The 21,114-nt window shown below is 47.3% G+C and overlaps 1 protein-coding gene and 1 long non-coding RNA gene across 8 annotated transcripts in view; one reads left to right on the forward strand and one right to left on the reverse strand.

The window, feature by feature from the left end:
• ABCC4 (ATP binding cassette subfamily C member 4 (PEL blood group)) overlaps positions 1 to 11,315 on the reverse strand; it is a 287,310-nt gene extending 275,995 nt beyond the window's left edge. For 3 of the 6 annotated variants that reach the window (XM_063715003.1, XM_054529548.2, XM_054529549.2), the window contains exon 1: positions 11,070 to 11,284. In XM_063715003.1, coding sequence (XP_063571073.1) covers positions 11,070 to 11,143 — 74 coding nt within the window. In that variant the 5' untranslated portion in view covers positions 11,144 to 11,284. Of the gene's footprint in view, positions 1 to 11,069 lie in introns of all 6 variants that reach the window. The other 3 variants (XM_054529547.2, XM_024230992.3, XM_063715004.1) reach the window with 3 other exon arrangements.
• On the forward strand, positions 10,704 to 20,891 carry LOC112128582 (uncharacterized). Of its 2 annotated transcripts, none has more exons than XR_002911083.3 (3): positions 10,704 to 11,092; positions 11,787 to 11,996; positions 18,513 to 20,891. It is a non-coding gene; the product is annotated as an uncharacterized LOC112128582 (long non-coding RNA). The 2 variants fall into 2 exon arrangements; XR_002911084.3 differs by lacking the exon at positions 10,704 to 11,092 and adding an exon at positions 11,421 to 11,508.
• Positions 20,892 to 21,114: the final 223 nt, after the last annotated feature.

Genomic DNA, 21,114 nt, shown 5'->3' on the forward strand with positions numbered 1-21,114 from the left:
ATTAAATTTTGTAATGTTTTTCTTAGAAGTAGGTCAACACAAGTAGAAACTGCATGGAAAGAAAACTGTGGCTCAATACAACATAATTGTGGCATTCGAATCTAAAGTCATGAGAGTCACATAATGTATTTCCCCATTGCCCAGTATCTGGAAGGGATTCCTGTACTGAGTGTGGGCTAGAAGATCTCTTCCTTTCAACCCACTAACTCTATGACACTAAGGAAAAGGGGAAGAGAGGAGCTAGCGCAGAGAAAAGAGCAGACGGGGACTAGGCCTGAAACACACCAGCACGGAAGTGGTCATGGAATCCAGAAATGGAACAAGGAGCTAAGTCGCCGGCCACAGAAGGGCTGTAAGTACTCATGAGTAAGGGGCTGGAAGTGGGAGAAGCAAAGTCTGAACGTCTGCTGGGATGAAAGAGGGGAGGGCAACCTTGGGTGTAACAAACACTACCGACTGGCAGGGACGACATAGCGACTGAGGGGTGGTCATTCGCCACACGTCTCAGGCAACACTTCCTCCATCTGCAGTCCTGTGACCTGGACATCTCATCCCCTGCCAGGGATGACTCCCCACCTTCTCCATCCAAGCTCCAACAGGAAGGTCAACCCCTCCCCAAAGATCCCCACCTTGGCCAACATGGCAAAACCCCATCTCTACCAAAATTTAAAAAAAAAAAAAAATTAGCCAGGCCTGGTGGTGCACCCCTGTAATCCCAGCTACTTGGGAGGCTGAGGCAGGAGAATCGCTTGATCCCGGGAGGTGGAGGTTGTAGTGAGCCGAGATCGTGCCATTGCACTCCAGCCTGTGCGACAGAGACTCCATCTCAAAAAACAAAAACAAAATCCCCACCCTGACACAGCTTTTCTGTACTTCAACTCCAGCACGCCCGACACGGGGTCAGGATGAACTCCTGCAGCAGGGACTGCTGGACACACGGACTATGTTTTTTTGAGATGGAGTCTCGCTCTGTTGCCCAGGCTGGAGTGCAGTGGCATGATCTTGGCTCACTGCAACCTACGCCTCCCGGGTTCAAGCGATTCTCCTGCCTCAGCCTCTCAAGTAGCTGGGACTACAGGTGCATGCCACCAGGCCCAGCTAATTTTTGTATTTTTAGTAGAGACGGGGTTTCATTATGTTGGCCAGGCTGGTCTTGAACTCCTGACCTTGTGATCCACCTGCCTCGGCCTCCCAAAGTGCTGGGATTACAGGCATAAGCCACCGCACCCAGCCTGGACTACGTTTTGCTTTCTTTTTTTTTTTTGAGACAGAGTCTCATTCTGTAGCCCAGGCTGGAGTGCAGTGGTGCAATCTTGGCTCACTGCAGCCTCCACCTCCTGGGTTAAAGCGATTCTCCTGCTCAGTCTCCCAAGTAGCTGGGATTACAGGCACATGCCACCAGGAAAGAAGGCAGGGTGCCTTCTTTCTTGCCAGGTTCAAATCCATTACAATAAAGTACCATTCCTGTTCTCAAAGAGCTCACACAATGAGGGAGGCAGCCATTGTATCGTGCAAATAATGCTAGCTGTTGAAGAAAACAAGCCCTGATTCTCAATGGCTTAATTCAAAATCACTGGCCAAGGCAGGTGGATCACATGAAGTCAGGAGTTGGAGACCAACCTGGCCAACACAGCAAAACCCCTTCTCTACTAAAAATACAAAAAAAAAAAAAAAAAAAAAAAAAAATTTATCCGGGCGTGGTTTCGAGCTCCTGTAATCCCAGATACTTGGGAGGAGGCTAAGGTAAGAGAATCGCTTGAACCCGGGAGGCAGAGGTTGCAGTGAGCCGAGATCGTGCCACTGCACTCTAGCCTGCGAGACAGAGATAGACTCCATCTCAAAAAAGAAAAAAAGAAATCAAGACCATGCCTATTCTCATGCTGTAGTCCCCTTTGGGCCATCTAGGGTGGGGAACAACACCATACATTTACTCCTAGCTGGACTTTCACCATCTTGCGGCTTGGCCTCCTCTCAGTCCTCCTCCTCTCCAGGAGGCCTCTTTACTCAGCTGGAGAGGCGTTGCATGGGGCTGGTTTTTGTGTTCCAGGCGTGGAAGCAAGACACCTTTTGCAACCACTTCCTATTGGCCAGGTCTCAGTTTCATGGTCACCTCCGACCACAAGGTTGGGGTAGAAAATATAGTCCAGGCTGGGCATGGTGGCTCACACCTGTAATCCCAGCACTTTGGGTGGCCCAGGTGGGTGGATCACCTGAGGTCAGGAGTTCAAGACCAGCCTGGACAACATGTTGAAACCCCATCTCTCCTAAAAGTACAAAAAATTAGCCGAGCATGGTGGCACACACCTGTAGTCCCAGCTATTTGGGAGGCTGAGGCAGGAGAATCGCTTGAACTCAGGAGGTGGAGGTTGCAATGAGCCGAGATCGCGCCACTGCACTCCAACTTGGGCAACAAGAGTGAAACTGTCTCAAAAATTAAAAAATTAAAAACAAAAAATAAAATAAAATAAAAATAAGGCACTCAAATGTTTGCTAAATGAATAATCTAAACCGCAGAGGATCAAGGCAGTAACCTTGGCCTCCCAGACACCAATCAAGTAGAACTGGACACCAAGGACTGAGAAAGACCTGAGAAACGTGGCTCCCAAATCTCAGCATCTGAATCACCCAGGAAATATGCTTTAAAAAATGCAGATTTCAGGATGCCATCTTAACCCCAAGAGACTGATTCTGCAGACGCAGAAATTTACTATTTGGCCAGCCACAGTGACTCATACCTGCAATATCAGCACTTTGGGAGGCCAAGGCGGGAGAATCACTTGAAGCCAAGAGTTTAAGACCAACCTGGGCAACACAGCGAGACCTGGTCTCTACCAAAAATGTATTAATAAAAATTACCGGCCAGGCACAGTGGCTCACCCCTGTAATCCCAGCACTTTGGGAGGCCGAGGTGGGTAGATTACGAGGTCAGAAGATCAAGACCATTCTGGTCAACATGATGAAATCCCGTCTCTACTGAAAATACAAAAATTAGCTGGACATGGTGGCACGCGCTTGTAGTCCCAGCTACTCGGGAGGCTGAGACAGGAGAATCACTTGAACCCAGGAGGCAGAGATTGTACTGACCCAAGATCACACCACCACCATACTCCAGACTGGGCAACAGAGCAAGACTCCGTCCCCCACCCCAAAAAAAATTAGCTAGGTGTCCAGATGCGGTGGCTCATGCTTGTAATCCCAGCACTTTGGGAGGCCAAGGAGGGCAGATCACAAGGTCAGGAGTTCAAGACCAGCCTGACCAACATACTGAAACCCCATCTCTACTAAAAACACACAAAAAAATTAGTTGGGCGTGGTGGCGGGCACCTTTAGTCCCAGCTACTTGGGAGGCTGAGGCAGGAGAATCACTTGAACCCAGGAGGCAGAGGTTGCAGTGAGCCGAGATCACACCACTGCACTCCAGCCTGGGTGACAGAGTGAGACTCCGTCAAAAAAAAAAAAAAACACTTTAGCTAGGTGTGGTGGCGTGCACCTGTAGCTCAGCTACTTGGGAGGCTGAGGTGGAAGGATCACTTAAGCCTAGGAATTTGAGGCTACATTGAGCCATGATTGCACCACCGCACTCCCACCTGGGCAACAGAGCAAGACCCTGTCTCAAAACACACACACACACACACACACACAACACAAAATTAAATGGCCAGGAATAGTGGCTCATTCCTGTAATCCCAACGCTTGGGAAAACCAAGGCAGGAGGACTGCTTGAGCCCAGGATTTTGAGACCAGCCTGGGCAACATAGTGAGACCTCATCTTTACATGAAAAATATTTTTTTTATTATAGAAAAAGAAAATATAAAATTAAACATTTTATGCATTGACTGAGGGCCTCACACACCCATCCTCTCTAAGCCATCCCCTGCCCTCAGTCACTTGCGTTTGCTTCTATAGTCATGTCATCAGCATTCTAGGGCAGGTCTCCAGAGAGTCTATCTGGTTACCAGTGGCAGTTTCCACAGCAGCACAGGCTTTGCAAGATGACACTTCACCCACTGAGATATGGCCAGCAACAGGGGAGCAAGGATTTAACCACTCTCTGTGGGCCAGATGCGTCTGGCGATCCCTCTCAATGCCCATATTTAGGGAAAAGTCCTTCGTTGTTAGCCTCCACCCTGCTGCTCACCCCAGATCACCTCTGGATCAGGTGTGGGCAGAGGAATGCAAAGTGCCTGCCGGGCACCAGGGGGCAGCAGGACAATTCCTAGGAGAGTCTCAGGGATTGGCCCATCTTGTGCCCAGCTGGCAACAGTTCATAGGCTATGCCACTTATTTCCACTAATGGTAAAGAGGAGGAATTATTCAATAAATGATAATGGGGGAAACGAGCTGTTTGGGGAAAAAATGGGGACTATCTCATATCAAATACCAAAAGAAATTCTAGCTGCCTTTATTGTTAGAAATGAAACAATAGCTAAAAGAAAATGGAAGGCCAGGCACAGTGGCTCACGCCTGTAATCCCAGCACTTTGGGAGGCCGAGGCAGGTGGATCACCTGAGGTCAAGAGTTCGAGACCAGCCTGGTCAACATGGTGAAACCCTGTCTCTACTAAAAACACAAAAATTAGCCGGGCATGGTGGTGGGCGCTTGTAATCCCAGCTACTTGGGAGTCTGAGGCAGGAGACTCACTTGAACCCTGGAGGCGGAGGTTGCAGTGAGCTGAGATCACACCACTGCACTCCAGCCTGGGCAACAGAGCAAGACTCTGCCTCAGAAAAAAAAAGAAAATGGATACAGAGGTGGAGCATGGTGGCTCATGCCTGTAATCTCAGCACTTTGGGAGGCCGAGGCAGGCAGATCACTTGAGTTTACAAGTTTGAGACCAGCCTGGGCAACATGGTGAAACCCCAGCTCTATTAAAAAAAAATATATATATATATATATATATATATATATATATATACACACACAAAAATTAGCCAGGCGTAGTGGTGCACACCTGTAGTCCCAGCTACTCAGGAGACTGAGATGGGAGGATGGCTTGAGCCTGGGAAGAGGAGGTTGCAGTGAGCTGAAATCATGTCTCTGAACTCCAGCCTGGGCAGTGCAGCCAGACCTTGTCTCCAAATTAAAAAAAAAAGGATATGGAGACTGAAAAACAATTTAAAAATTAGCTGGGCATGGTGGCATGCACCTGTAGCTCAGCTCCTTGGGAGACTGAGCTGGGAGGATCACTTGAGCCTGGGAAGTTGAGACCGCAGTTGAGCCGTGTTCACGCCACTGCACTCCAGGCCTGGTCAACAGAGTGGAAGAGGTGAATGAGAAGATGGCTCACACCTGCAATTCCACCTGAAATAGGAAAAAATAGCTGATCCTCCCACTTCAGTCCCTCAATCTACCCAAACAAATTTCCATCCCAACATTTTAGGAGGCCTAGGTGGAAGGATGGCTTAAGCCCAGGAGTTTGAGACCCACCTGGGCAACATAGTGAGACCTCATCTCTATTTTTAAAAAAGAGCTGAAGCAACAGCAACAACCAAAAAGAAAAGATCAATTAATGATATATAAATTTAAAACTTCTGAAAAAAACTGAGAAGTGAAAATCTAGAAAAATATTGTAAGCACTACTACAAGTTATTTCAAAAATATAAATGCCTCATAGAAAAAAATGTAAAAAACTTAATAATTCAAAGACATACAAATAAACAAATGGTCAACAGACCTTGTCAAAGTTCAATTATAATTATCAATCAAATAAATTCAAACTGAAACTGATTGATACTATTTTTAACCTATCAACTTGGAAGCTTTTTTAAATTCAGTATTTGGGCCAGGCGCCATGGCTCATGCCTGTAATCCCAGCACTTTGGGAGACCAAGGCAGGTAAATCACCTGAGGTCAGGAGTTCAAGACCAGCCTGGCTAACATGGCAAAACCCCACCTCTACTAAAAATACAAAAATTAGCTGGGCATGGTGGTGCACACCTGTAATCTCAGCTACTTAGGAGGCTGAGACAGGAGAACCGCTTGAACCCGGCAGGTAGAGGTTGCAGTGAGCCTTGATCGCCCCCTACTGCACTCCAGCCTGGGTGACAGAGCAAGACTCCATCTCAAAATTAATTAATTAATTAATTCAGTATTCAAAGTTAACAATGAAATAAGTATACGAACTACTACTAAGCAGGCAAACTGGCCCAATTCTGTTGGAAAACAGGCCTTTACCAGTCATTCTACTTCTAAGAATACAGAAAAAGGAAAGATATACCAAAAGCATGGATATCCATTACATTGTTATTACAAATGCACTGTGTTCAACCATAGTGAAAAACTACATAAATTCAACCATTAAATACCATGTTTTCAAGATTATTTAATGCCATAAAAAATTAAATTAAGGCTGAGTGCAGTGGTTCATGCCTATAATCTCAACACTTTGGGAGGCTGAGGCAGGCAGATCACTTGAGCCCAGGAGTTCAAGACCAGCCCGGGCAACATGGCAAAGCCCTGTCTCTACAAAAAAAAAAAAAAAATACAAAAATTGGCCCGGGGCCATGACACACACCTGTAGCTACTCAGGAGTCTGAGGTGGGAGGATCACTTGGGCCTGGGAGGCCAAAGCTGCAATGAGCCATCATCACACCACTTAACTCCAGCCTGAGCAAGAGTGAGACCACGTCTCAAAAAAAAAAAAAAAAGAAAGAAAGAAAGAAAAAAACACAAAAATAAGCATAAAGAGGTTTGTGAGGAAGACAGAAACAACCAAAATATCAGCAAATATACCTGGCCAACAGAAATAAAACATTCTATTCCTTACTTCTTTTTCTATAGTTTCAAATTTCCTACAGAAAGCGGCCAGGCACGGTAGCTCATGTGTGCAATCCCAGCACTTTGGGAGACCAAGGTGGGTGGATCACCTGAGGTCAGGAGTTCAAGACCAGCCTGGCCAACATGGTGAAACCCTGTCTCTTATAAAAATACAAAAATCAGCTGAGCATGTTGGCATGCATCTGTAATCCCAGCTACTCGGGAGGCTAAGGCAGGAGAATGGCTTGAACCCGGGAGGCAGAGGTTACAGTGAGCACAGATCACACCACTGCCAGCCTGGCAACAGAGCTAAAATTCTGTCTCAAAAAAAAAAAAAAAAAAAGGAAAGAAAGAAATAGGTGAAAATACTACCTTTAAAAATCCACAATTGCCAACAGCCATAATGCATGACTCCTTTTAGACCCCAAGTCCAAATTATGCTATAAATACACCAAAATCCCAGAAACATACTTTGTATAAAAGTCAGTAAGCTAGTTATTGGCATCACTTAGGTAGGCAGCTGCCAGTTCACAAGTTCAGAAAGCAGATGATATTTGAGAAGAAAAGCAAACACCCAACAAGAAGATGAAAAAGCAGTTTTTCCCTACAAGGTGGGCCCTGTCTCCAGGCAGCCACTTCCTGGATGGGCTCATTTCAGCTTTCCACTGGCAGTGGGAAGGGTACACAAATACTGACCTAAAAGCAGGAGGCTAAGGCACAAAATATAATTCAAGAATTTACTACAGGCCCAGTGTGGTGGTTCACGCCTGTAATCCCAGCACTTTGGGAGGCTGAGGCAGGCAGATCGCTGGAGCTCAAACTCCTGAGCTGTAGATTACAGTGTCCTTGGGGCACTGTCAGGTTAATCTGTAGCTATGTGGCAATATGAAGTACTTTCAACTGATAAGTAAATAGCTCAAGGGGGTGGGAAGTACAAGGTGACTGCTGTGTCATTTTAATGTCTCTCTGGGCCTGATAATTTAAAAGGACTCCACATTCCTCAGATGATGATGATTATTATTTTCTCACTATGAGGCCTCAGACTTTAAAATCCCTCAAACTGGCCCAGGCACAGTGGCTCATGCCTGTAATCCCAGCATTTTTGGAGGCCGAGGCGGGCGGATCACCTGAGGTCAGGAGTTCAAGACCAGCCTGGCCAACATGGCGAAACCCCATCTCTACTAAAAATACAAAAATTAGCTGGGTGTGAGGGTGCACGCCTATAGTCCCAGCTACTTGGGAGACTGGGGCAGGAGAATCACTTGAACCCAGGAGGCGGAGGTTGCAGTGAGCAGAGATTGCACCACTGCACTCCAGCCTGGGTGACAGAGCTGAGCGACAGAGAAAGACTCCGTCTCAAAAAAAAGAAATAAAGAAATTTTAACAATTAAAAATAAAGAAAAGCATAATACTGTAATAATACTCCAATGAGAGGAGTAGCTGGAAGCAGTAAGCGCCTCAAATCAGGATCACCTGGAGCACTTGAAACCTCACCACCCCCACCCACACACCCAGTGTTTCCAGTTTTACTGAATCAGTCCAAAGTGGATGCTGGAGAATCTGCATCTCTTACAATCTCCCAAGTGATGCTGATGCTGCTGCTCTGAGCGCTATGCTTTGAGAACAGCTGCCCTAAAGCACACTAATAGTTGTTACACATGCATCATCTCCAACTGCAGGTACTTTAAGAACTTCCCTTGAGAAACTCTAGCCTTCCAGAACAGGGAGTGCCTTCTCCATGCGTTTCCGACAAGCACCTGAAGTGGAAGCAGCTCAGTACAGCAGCTCCAAAGAGGCTGGGGACACAGTCTGCCCAGCTTTGGAGCCTGCTCTGACACTTGATTGCTGTGTGAGTCCAGGCAACTTACTCAACCAGTCTCAGCTTAAGTGTCCTCAGAGTAAAACAGAGGTCTACTAGCTCCTTGCCTTCCATCAGGGAAATCAGAAATGAACACCTACTCAAGTCATCAATGGGAACGCATCACTTCCTATTTCCCTGCCACCTACATTTTGAAAATGTAGGGGGAGAAAAATGTAAGGAAGCAGGACTCACATCTGTAATCCCAGAACTTTGGGTGGCCGAAGCGGGAGGAACACTTGAGCCCAGGAGTTCAAGACCAGCCTGAGCAACAACATAGAGAGCCCTATCTCTACAAAAAAAAATCTTTTTTTATTATCCCAGCATGTGACACACACCTGGAGCCCCAGCTACTCGGGAGCCTGAGGCAGGAGGATTGCTTCGGCCCAGGAGTTGGAGGCTGCAGCAAGCTATGATATGTGTCACTGCACTCCAGCCTGGGTCACAGCTTGCACAAAGCAAGATCCTGTCTCAAAAAAAAAAAAAAAGTTCCTTGCCCTGCCTGAAGTTGAGGAGACCATTTGTCTACTTCAAGTTATTATTTACAGAAACCACACCCATATTCCTTCCTCCTCCACGCGCCCCTCTCCTTAAGAGAAAGGCCACCAAACAACCAAGAGAGGTTCCTACACCCACTGAGTGTACCACAATCAAAACAAGAGTAAGCGACTCATCCTCTTGGAATCCCCTAAGTCAAGCTTGTCCAACCTGAGGCCCATGGGCTGCATGTGACCCAACACAAATTTGTAAGCTTTCTTAAAACATCAGGAGATTTTTTTTTTTGCGATTTTTTTTTTTAGCTCATCAGCTATCATTAGTGTTAGTGTATGATTAGTGTTAGTGTATTTTATGTACGGCCCAAGACAATTCTTCCAGTGTGGCCCAGAGAACCCAAAAAATTGGACACCCCCACCCTAGGTTGTCCCATAATAAAAGGCAATATCAACATGTGGGAAAGATGAGGCGGCAGAGGTCAAGAAACAGAAGATCTAATCATCAACCAAATGAGATTGAAGCCCTTCAAAGGTTCAGGCTTATGTAGTTAGCAGATGGAATTCCCCCACACACACCCGCCGCCCCCCCGAGACGGACTCTCACTCTGTCACCCAGGTTGGAGTGCAGTGGCGCGATCTCAGCTCACTGCAACCTCCGCCTCCTAAGCAATTCTCCTGCCTCAGCCTCCTGAGTAGCTGGGATTACAGGCATGCTCCACCACACCCGGCTAATTTTTGTATTTTTAGTAGAGACGGAGTTTCACCATGTTGGCCAGGCTGGTCTGGAACTCCTGACCTCGTGATCCACCCACCTCTGCCTCCCAAAGTGCAGGGATACAGGCGTGAGCCACTGCGCCAGGCCAAGATGGAAATTTTAGGTACTACTGTCACCCGAGTCTTTCTCCGCTTGTTTCCTTGCACAAAATGGGTAGGGCTGTGGGCCCTCCCAGCTCAGGAGCTCTGGGGTGGTTTTAAAAAGGTAGAACTCCTGGTAGGAACCACCTGCATCAAGACCATGGATCACCTCTCTGAAGGTTAGCGATTCCAGGGACCCCACCTCGGAGCAGTCCTCCTAGGTGGAAGTGAAAATATTGGAAAGAGGGAAAGAAGCTGGTCAAAGACAGACTCCAGTCGTGGCGGTGCATGTCCCAGTTAAAAGCAAATCCTGGAAAATCTTGTTCAAGAACACGGTCCCCATTCATAAGTCAAAAATAATAATAGTGTTATTTTACCCACATGAAACTTGCCATAACTAGGTACCACGACCCACATGGACACACAGTGAGATTCCCACAGAGAGGCAGAAGGAGCCCTGGTCACTGAGACAAACGATACAGAGTCACCGGACACAGAGAGGCACAACGGGACGTGGAGTTGGATCGAGCTGTCTCGTAAGGAATATCGGAAGGGGTGGGGACACTATTGGGAGATGGCATAGCTCCAGGACACTAATTAGGCTTTGGCTGAGATTAGGTAAAGGAAGCTGTTCATAAACTGCTTACTTAAAAAGAAAGGAAAAGGTGCGTTTGAGTTCAGGAGACTGCGAGTCCCGAAGCAGGAGGTGGGAGCCAGCGAAGGGTGGGCGTGTAAGGGGTGCAGTCGCTTCTCCCGCTGGGCAAGAGATTCCCCCTTTCGGCAGCCTGGGTTCCCCGCCTCCCCACCTTCTGCTCCTCCTCCCCCGAGCCCTAAGGGCCCGCAGGGCCTCCAGCAGCAAAGCCGCTGGCCCCGCGCCACCAGCACCGGGTCCCCGAGTCCCCGCGTCCCCCTGCGCCGCGCACCGGGGCGCAGGCGGCGACCACGCGGCCGGCGTGGGGGCGGCGCCACCCGTAGCAGAAAGCCCCGGCGTGGACCGCGTGGCGTAGGAAAGCGCTCCCCTCGCCCCCAGACGCAGAAGGCTTGGGCAGCATCGGGCGCGGCCCCGGCGGCTGCAGGGTGACTTGTTTCGGGAGGGGACACTCACCAGAAGAACACGCGGGAGCAGAGGTTCGCGTCCTGCAGCGGGTTGGGCTTCACCTCCTGGTACACGGGCAGCATCTTGCCGGGCGGGGCGGGCGCGGGCCGGGGTCGCGCTGATCAGGCGGCGGTGGCCGCGGGCTCCGCTCCTGGACCGCGAGCAGGGATGCTGGGGCTCCGGCCGCCACGCCTGTCTGCTCGGCTGGAGCCTGTGAAGCAGCCGCTTCCGGGAGCCAGGCGCCGGCGGCACGCCCCGTCCCCGCCTCTCAGTCCCGCCGCTGCCAGGGCCGCCTCGGGGGCGCCCGCTACGCGCCGCCGCCTGGAGCCCAGGAGCCGCGCACCGTGTGCGAGCGCTGCCGGGACCGACGGGTGACGCGGCGGGAGGAGACGCGGCGGGCGGAGGCGAAGCTGGCGACGCCAAAGGGAGCCTAGAGCTACGCCCAGGGGTGAGGCGAGGGCAGCCCGCGCTGCTGGATGGAGAGGGTAGCCGAGCGCGCGGCACGGAGGCCGGGTCCGGAGGTGCCCACGTGCACGCCCCCGGGTTAAACTTTCCGAAATTCACTATCCGAGTCTAGGCGCCGACACAGAAGGTGGAGCAGGGAGGCGTCGGCTGTGCCCGCCCCTGCGACGCAGAAACGCCCCCTCGGCCACGGGTTTGGGAAGACTGGGAGACAGCTGCCTCGTGCTCTAGCAGCCCGCCCCCTGGGCGCCTTTCCCTTCTCAGGACCAAACGAGGGTGCCATGGGAGGCTCTCCAACCTGTGAGCCAAACATTTGACCCTGGACGACAGCAAATTTTAGCACAGATTATCCTTGTAGAGCTGCAAGACCTCAAGAAAGCCGGCTAACTCGAGAGTAGGACCCAGATGAATTTGGGAGATGGATGAATGCTGTCGTCGATGGGGGCGGGCTTTCGGCATCTCACCTGTTGCATGGTACGGTGGACCTCCGAGCTTTTTGCTGCCCTCTTAGATTGGGAAAGGAATATAAGAGGAAAGAGAGACTACTTTATGATTTCTGTCGTCAAGCCCTAAAGCCTAACAGATAACAGTGGCAAACGACACGTGGGTTCCAGAAGACCAGTGATGTTTATGTGCATTTCTGGGTTCCAGAAGACCAGTGATGTTTATATGCATTTCTGAGTGCGTAGCCTCACTAGTGTGTGGGGGGGGGGGGGGCAGTCTCACACACAGCGGCACGATTATGGCTCATTGCACCCTCGACCTCCCAGGGCTCAAGCAATCCTCCCAACTCAATTTAAGTAGCTAGGACTACAGGCACCCGCCAACACACCCTGCTCATATTTTGTAATTTTTGTAGAGATGCAAAAATCAAAATCAAAGGCTCCAAGTTCAAATATTGATAATTTTTGAAGCCAAATGATGTGTCATGGGGGGTTATTTTCTTCATATTTCATGCATGTTTGAGAATTTGGTTTTCTTTGTAATAAGATCATTTTATTGTTCCTTGATAATTTCTCACTTTGTTGCCCAGGCTGGTCTCAAACTCCTAGGCTCAAGTGATCCTCCCACCGTGGCCTCCCAAAGTGCTAGGATTACAGGCATGTACCGCCATGCCCGACCAATTATCTCACTTTTAATTCTATCAGTGCCCCATCCAAGGTTATCCTTATTTTATAGATGAGGAAGGTGAAGCTGAAAGGCAGAACTTGTCCAGTCTTAGAGCCAAGAAAGGATAAAACATGATTTGCAATAAGCCTGTGTCTGAGCATGGCCTGTCTCCCTGGTGGATGGCCAGTGTGCATGAGAAGTGCCCAGAATATGGCTGGTTGAATGGCTGTAGGAATGAATGAACAAAATCTTGTTCCAAGCTTTTGGACTCCCACCTCTAAGTCTTCAGTCATTTCTGTGGCTACCTTAACAAGGTCAGCAGCTGCTCTTCATATCCACCCTGAATGAAAAAAAATGAAAGGCTCCAAGTTCATGGTGCTTGGAACCAAATCATTTTATTGTTCCTTGATAATTTCCCGTGTATATTTGCCAAAATGGTATAATTAATAGCTTTTAAAGGAAGCCTTACACAAACACATATTTAAAAGTCAAGCACAGGCTGGCCAGCATAGTGAGGCCCTGTCTCTACCAAAAGTTTTAAAAATTAGCCCAGGTGTGGTGGCGTACCCTTGTAGTCCCAGCTACTTAGGAGGCTGAGACAGGAGGATGGCTTTAGCCCAGGAGTTCCAGGCTACAAGGAGTTAAGAAGGTGCCCACCGGGCTGGGCACAATGGCTCACGCCTGTAATCCTAGCACTCTGGGAGGCCGAGGCAGGTGGATCACCGGAGGTCAGGAGTTCAAGACCAGCCTGGCCAACATGATGAAACCCCATCTCTACTAAAAATACAAAAAATTATCAGGGTGTGGTGGTGGATGCCTGTAATCCCAGCTACTCAGGAACCTCAGGCAGAAGAATCACTTGAACCCAGGAGGCGGAGGTTGCAGTGAGCCGCGATCATGCCACTGCACTCCAGCCTGGCAACAAGAGTGAAACTCCGCCTCAAAAAAAAAAAAAAAAAAAAAGAAGGTGCCACTGCACTCCAGGCTGTACACGCCCATAATCCCAGCACTTTGAGAGGTGGAGACAGGAGGATTGCTTTAGCCCAGGAGTTCTAGACCAGCCTGGGCAACATAAGGAGACCTCATCTCCACTAAAAATGTAAAAATATGATGGGTGTGGTGGCGTGAGTCTGTAGTCCCAGCTGGAGGTTCAGGTGGGAGGATTGCTTGAGTCCAGGAGTTGGAGGCTACAGTAGGCTATGATCACACCACTGCCCTCCAGCCTGGGATAAAGAGTGAGACTCTGTCTCAAAAAAAAAAAGGTCAAGCACATAAGAATGGCAAAATATTGATAATTTTTGAAGCCAAATGATGTGTCATAGGGGTTTATTTTCTTATATTTCATGCATGTTTGAGAATGGTTTTCTTTTTGGAGATGGGGGTCTCACTATGTTGCCCAGGCTGGACTCAAACTCCTGGGCCCAAGGGATCCTCCTGCCTCAACCCCTCCAAGTACCTGGGATTGTAGGCACTCGCCAGCATACCAGCTCATGTTTCAGAATTTCTGTCACAAAAAGGAACACAATATTTTAAGTTGACTACTGTGGGAAAGCTATGATCATTCAATAGCCTACCTTTCTGATACTCTTTCTCAGATAATATAAGCTATAAACCAAAATAGTCAGCCTTCACCTGATTTACAGTGCCCTTTGAAACTTCCTTAGTTTTCTAGCCCAGTAAATGCTGAGCTACCAGTTCTACTTCCAAGCTAGAGAACCTGTTTGCTAAAGTTAGAAGTCTAGTGACTTCCTTTGTCAGACTGTCCCAGAATGCTCTCCCTACCCCCAACAACTGTATAAGAACCATAATTAGCCATCTCCAAACTGCCAGAGTGCTCAGTCCCTTCGGCTCCTGCAGAGGCTTATTTTTTTCTTAATTAAGATCTTTTGGAACTTCTTAACATTCTTTTCTGAACATTAACAATGTGGTATTTGGAAGAGATACTATAGAACAGTGTCTGACTGCAGAGAGGAGTGGATATGGAACCAGGGGACCAGGGCTTTATATCTTTTTCCTTGTTACCTAACCTTTCTGACCCTTATTTTTCTCAGGTCTAAAATGGGGTGAGTGGTGGGTGCAGTGGCTCATGCCTGTTATCCCAGCACTTTGGGAGGCAGAGGCGGGCAGATCACCTGAGGTCAGGAGTTAGAAACCGGCCTCGCCAACATGGCAAAACCCCGTCTCTACTAAAAATACAAAAATTATCAGGGCGTGGTGGCATGTGCCTGTAATCCCAGCTACCTGCGAGACTGAGGCAGGAGAATTGCTTGAACCAGGGAGTCGGAGGTTGCAGTGAGCCAAGATCATGCCACTGCACTCCAGCCTGGCAACAGAGCGACATTCTGTCTCAAAAAAAAAAAAAAGATAAAAATTAGCCAGGCTTGGTGGCATGTGCCTGTAGTCCCAGCTACTTGAGACACTAAGGCAGGAGAATTGCTTGAACCTGGGCTGCAGAGGTTGCAGTGAGCCATGAGCCAAGAGCGTGCTGCTGCGCTCTAGCCTAGGTGACAGAGCTAGACTCCATCTCAAAAAAAAACAAGAATAAAATGGGGTCAGGCAGGGCATGGTAGCTCACACCTATAATGTCAACATTTTGGGAGCCCAAGGCAGGAGCATCACTTGAAGCCAGGAGTTCGAGAGTAGCCTGGGCAATGTGAAGAGACGCCGTCTCTACAAAAAAAATAAAAATAAAAAAATAATAATAATAATGTTTTTTAAATTAGTCAGGCATGGTGGCACACACCTGTAGTCCTAGCTACTCGGGAGGGTAAGATGGGAGGATCACTTGAGCCTAGGAGTTTGAGGCTGCAGTGAGCTCCGATTGCACGACTGCACTCCAACCTGGGAGACAGAGTGTGAAACCCTGACTCTAAAAACATAAAAATACATGTAAAAACAAAATAGAGATCAGAATCCCCACTCTTCCTTCTTCACAGGATTATTGTGAGTCTCACAACTTGTGAATACACTCTGAGGGCAATATACAAATTAAAGGATGGGGGTTTTTTCCCATTCATTCAATAAATCTTTAGTGAATGCCTTCTGGATACATGACAGCTAGGGCAGGGAATGAGCCTGCAAAGACGGGGAAGATGTCTTCTTTTTTGTTTATTTGTTTGTTTGTTTTTGAAAGAGGTCTAGCTCTCGCCCAGGCTGGAGTGCAGTGGTGCAATCTTGGCTCACTACAACCTCCTGGGCTCAAGTCCATCCTCCCATCTCAGCCTCCCAAGTAGCTGGAACTACAGGCACGCACCACCATGCCCAGCTAACTTTTGTATTTTTTTGGTAGAGAGAGGGTTTTGCTGTGTTGCCCAGGCTGGTCTCAAACTCCTGAGCTCAAGCGATCTGCCAGTCTCAGCCTCCTGAAGTGCTGGGATTACAGGTGAGAGCCACCGCACCCAGCCTAAAGATGTCTTAAGAATGACTTGTCAAAGGAAAAAATATTAGGGCCACTTCAAGCTGAGAACTGCTCAGGGCAAATCTGCCTCCCATTCTATTCAAAGTCACCCCTCTGCTCACAGAGATAGATGCATATTCTGATTGCCTCCTTTGGAGAGACTTATCAGAAACTCAAAAGAATGCAACCATTTGGCTGAGCTCAGTGGCCTGTAATCCCAGCACTTTGGGAGGCTGAGGTGGGTGGATCACCTGAGGTCAGGAGTTTGAGACCAGCCTGGCCACCTTGATGAAACCCCATCTGTGCTAAAAATACAAAAAATTAGCCAGGCGTGGTGGCAGGCACCTGTAACCCCAGCTACCTGGAAGGCTGAGGCAGGAGAATACCTTGAACTTGGTAGATAGTTTCACTCACGTCCGTGTGAAGAGACCACCAAACAGGCTTTGTGTGAGCAACAAGGCTGTTTATTTCACCTGGGTACCAGCGGGCTGAGTCCGAAAAGAAAGTCTGCGAAGGGAGATAGGGGTGGGGCCGTTTTATAAGATATGGGTAGGTAAAGGAAAATTACAGTCAAAGGGGGTTGTTCTCTGGCAGGCAGGGGTGGGGGTCACAAGGTGCTCAGTGGGGGAGCTTTTGAGCCAGGATGAGCCCGGAGAAGGAATTTCACAAGGTAATGTCATCAGTTAAGGCAGGAACTGGCCATCTGGACATTTACGTGCCGGTCACAGGGGATATGATGGCTTAGGTTGGGCTCAGAGGCCTGACAGATAGAGGTTGCAGTGAGCTGAGATCGCACCACCGCACTCAAGCCTGGGCAACAAGAGCAAAACTCCATCTCAAAAAAAAAAATCATGAATAACTTGGCCAGGTGTGGTGGCTCACCCCTATAATCCCAGCACTTTGGAAAGCTGTGGTGGGAGGATTGGTTGAGCCCAGGAGTTCGAGACCCAACCTGGACAACATAGTGAAAACCCATCTGTACCAAAAGAATTAATAAAGTTAGCCAGGCATAGTGGTGGAGTCCCAGCTACTTGGGAGGCTGAGGCAGGAGGATCACTTGAGCCCAGGAGGTCAAGGTTGTAGTGAGCTGTGATTATGCCACTGCACTGCAGCCTGGGTGACAGAGTAAGAACTTGTCTAAAAAAAAAAAAGAAAAGAAAAGAAAAAAGAAAAAAATACCAATGGATAACTTGTTTTAAGGAGGGATGAGAAGATGTTAAACATGAGGCCTGCAGTGGCAGACCATCCACATCAATTTTTATGGAAAAAAATCATCTTGTTTGTGCCCTAATTGAAGAAGACCAACAATTAATAGCAGCCAACACCATATTAACAATAGCAAACACCACAGACATCTCAATTGGTTCAGCTTACACAGCTCTGACTGAAAAATTAAAGTTGAGCAAACTTTTCACTCAATAGGTGTCAAAACTGCTGTGCCCAGATCAGCTATGGAGAAGAGCAGAGCTTTCAGTGGAAGTTTTAAACAAATGAGATCAAGACCCTGAAGTATTTTTTTCAAAGAATCGTAACGGGAGATTTACCAGTACAATCCTGAAGACAAAGCACAATCAAAGCAATGGCTACTGAGAGGTGGAAGCGGTCCAGTCACAGCACAAACAGAGCAGTCAAGAGCAAGGGTCACACAACAGTTTTCTGAAATGCTCAAGATATTTTGCTTGTTGACGTTCTGGAGGGCCAAAGAATGATAACATGTGCTTGCTATGAGTGTTTTGAGAAAATTAGCCAAAGCGTTAGCAGGAAAATGCCTGGGAAAGCTTCACCAGAGTCCTTCTCTACCACGACAGTGTTCCTGCTCATTGCTCTCATCAAACCAGAACAATTTCCCAAGCGTTTCAATGGGAAATCACTAGTATTCACGTTACAGTTCTGATTTGTTGCCTTCTGACTTCTTTTTGCTTCCTAATCTTAAAATATATTTAAAGGGCACTCATTTTCCTTAGATATTACTGTTAATACTGTATGGTTGAATTTCCAGGACTCTCAATACTTTTTTTTTTCTTTTGAATCAGAGTTTTGCTCTTGTTGCCCAGGCTAGAGTGCAATGGCGTGATCTCAGCTCACCACAACCTCCACCTCCCAGGTTCAAGCGATTCTCCTGCCTCAGCCTCCCGAATAGCTGGGATTACAGGCATGCACCACCATGCTCAGTTAATTTTGTATTTTTAGTAGAGACAGAGTTTCTCCATGTTGGTCAGACTGGTCTCTAACTCCCAACTTCAAGTGATCCACTTTTTTGGGAGGCCTCGGCCTCCTAAAGTGCTAGGATTACAGGCGTGAGCCACCGCACCTGGCCAGGACTCTCAATTCTTTAGGGATGGATGGACTAATGACTGGTATCATTGCTTACAAAGGTGTCTCAAACTTGATGGAGCTTATGTTGAGAAATAAAGTTTATATTTTTTATTTTTATCTGTTAAGTCCATTTTTTCATGAACTTTTTTTTTTTTTTTTTTTTTTAGGCTAGTCAAGTGAAGCAGTGGGAGTGGAAAAGGAGCAAAGCAATCTGTAACTAGTTGTGATTCCATGAACTTTTTGAAATCCTCTTGTATTGGCTTCCTTCCCTCTTCTGTCTTACTTCTCTACTCCCTACAAGTGTTTTCTGGGATCACCTCCAAATAAACTACTTGCAATCTAATCCTGTCTCAAGGTCTGCTGCTGTGGGAACCCAAACTAAGACACCTGTAAAAAATATCCTTCCAATTACTGAAAAATATGTTCACTTGCACCCATAAAAGTGTTTACTGATACCATAGACCCTTGGCTGTACAATATGGTAGCAGTATCCACATGAGCATTTTGAGGACCTGAAACGTGGCTGGTCCCAGTTGAGATGTTCTGGAAGTATGAAACACACTAACTTCAAAGACAGTGTCAAGAAAACTGTGTTTAACTTCTCATGAATGATTTTTTTTTACATAGATTACATGTTAAAATGATAATATTTGGACACATTAGTTAAAAACAGAAAGTCAGCGCCCCAACATTTCCAGGTAGAGAACCTATCAAAGGAGACTGAAGTGAGAAGAAAAATAAATAGAGTCACAGAAGTGAAGAAAATGTTTCAAGAAAGGAAAGATGGAGCCCATGCTCCTGGGAGGCTGGGAAATTGAGGACAGAAGAGCAGCCACTGTATTTAACAACATGGGGACCTTTGGTGAATTGATCAAATCAGTATTTTAAAAAGAGGGAGACAGACCCTCGTTAAAATATGTTGAGGAGAGAATGGAATGTGAAGATGTAAAGACAGAGGTTATACACAACTTCTCTGAGAAATGTTGCTGTGAGGAGAGAGAGAAAATACATAATTGCAGGAGAGAAATCCTTGGGAAAGCAGTCCTCCACACCGTGGACTATTCCATAGCCAATTTTAACAACATAGGTGATAGGGTTTGGCTCTGTGTCTCCAACCAAATCTCATCTCGAATTGTAATCGCCACAATCCCCATGTGTTGAGGGAGAAACCCGATGGGAGGTGATTGGCTCGTGGAGGCAGTTGTTATCGTGATAGTGACTATTTTATAAGGGGCTCTTCCCCCTTCACTCCTTGCTCCCCTCTCTCCTGCCACAATGTGAAGAAGGTCCTTGTTTCCCCACCTTCTGCCATGATTGTAAGTTTCCTGAGGCCTCCCCAGCCATGTGGAACTGTGAGTCAATTAAAGCACTTTCTTTTATAAATTACCCAGTCTTGGGTATTTCTTTACAGCAGTGTGAGAATGAACTAATATGATGGGTGTAGTAGATGTTGTCAGTGCCTGACCAGAACCCCCAGGCCCTTACCATTTCACAGTGGCCTGACTTCCTGCATCTCTGCCTCAAGTCCTTCTGCTCCACCAGAGTTGGTTTAGCCCAAGTACAAGGCAGGCCAGGGAGTTAGTGTCTCCCTCTGCCCTCCTTCTCCAGCAACAATCAACTAATAGATGGACAAGAGCTGGTGTATAAATAACGCCACTCACTCACTCCTCAGGTAACTGAGGTTTGTGTTTATACTGTCTCCTAAATTTCCTCAGCAGGATTACTCTCCAGTAGCCCAGACTGGGACATGTCTGATGATATACCCTTTATTGGCTGCATTCCCTCCCCTGTCTCACTTCCCCACTCCCTGGTGGGTGTTTCTTGGGATCACCTACCAACAATCTCTTGACAGTCGAACTCTTGTCTTAGGGTCTTGTCAAACTAAGACAATAGAAAATATTCATATAATGATATAAAACCATTATACCTATTATGTACAAGAATGCATGAAACTAAGAAAGATTGGAAGAAAATATTCCAAAATAATAACAGTGATTAGTTCTGTGTTGTGGGTAATTATGGGTAATTAAAAATCAAAGCAAACCTTTCTTTTCTAAAATGAGTTCATTAATTTTTTTATTTTTTTTCTTTTTGAAATAGGGTCTTGCTCTGTCACCCAGGCTGGAGTGCAGTAGTGTGTGATGATGGTTCACTGCAGCCACAACGTCCTGAGCTCAGGTGATCCTCCCACTTCAGTCTCCAGAGTAGCTGGAACTGCAGGTGTGCGCCACTACACCCGGCTAATTTTTTGTATTTTTTGTAGAAATGGGGTTTTGCCACATTGCCCAAGCTGGTCTTAAACTCCTGGACTCAAGGGATCCTCTGTCCTCAGCCTCCCAAAGTGCTGTGATGATAAATGTGAGCCACCGCAACTGAGTTCATTACTTTTTTTGTTTTTTGATTTTTAGTTTTTTGTTTTGTTTTTTTAGAGACAGGGTCTCTCTGTCACTCAGGCTGGAGTGCAGTGGAGTGATCATAGCTCACTCAAGCCTCGAGGGCTCAGGTGATCCTCCCACCTCAGATTCCCAAATAGCTGAGACTATATGCACATGCCACCACAGTTGGATAATTTTTTAAACTTTTTTTGTAGAGACAAGGTCTCATTATGTTGTAAGGCTGGTCCTGAAATCCTGGCATCAAGCAATCCTCCCACCTCAGCCTCCCAAAATGCTGGGATTACAGGTGTGAGTCACTGAGCCTGGCCTAAAGTGAGGTTTTTTTGTCTGTTTTTAGTTAAACATTTGTTTTAAAAAAGAAGTACTGTAATTA

This window comes from Pongo abelii, chromosome 14 (genome assembly GCF_028885655.2).
Source record: "Pongo abelii isolate AG06213 chromosome 14, NHGRI_mPonAbe1-v2.0_pri, whole genome shotgun sequence".
Classification (NCBI taxonomy): Eukaryota; Metazoa; Chordata; class Mammalia; order Primates; family Hominidae; genus Pongo; species Pongo abelii.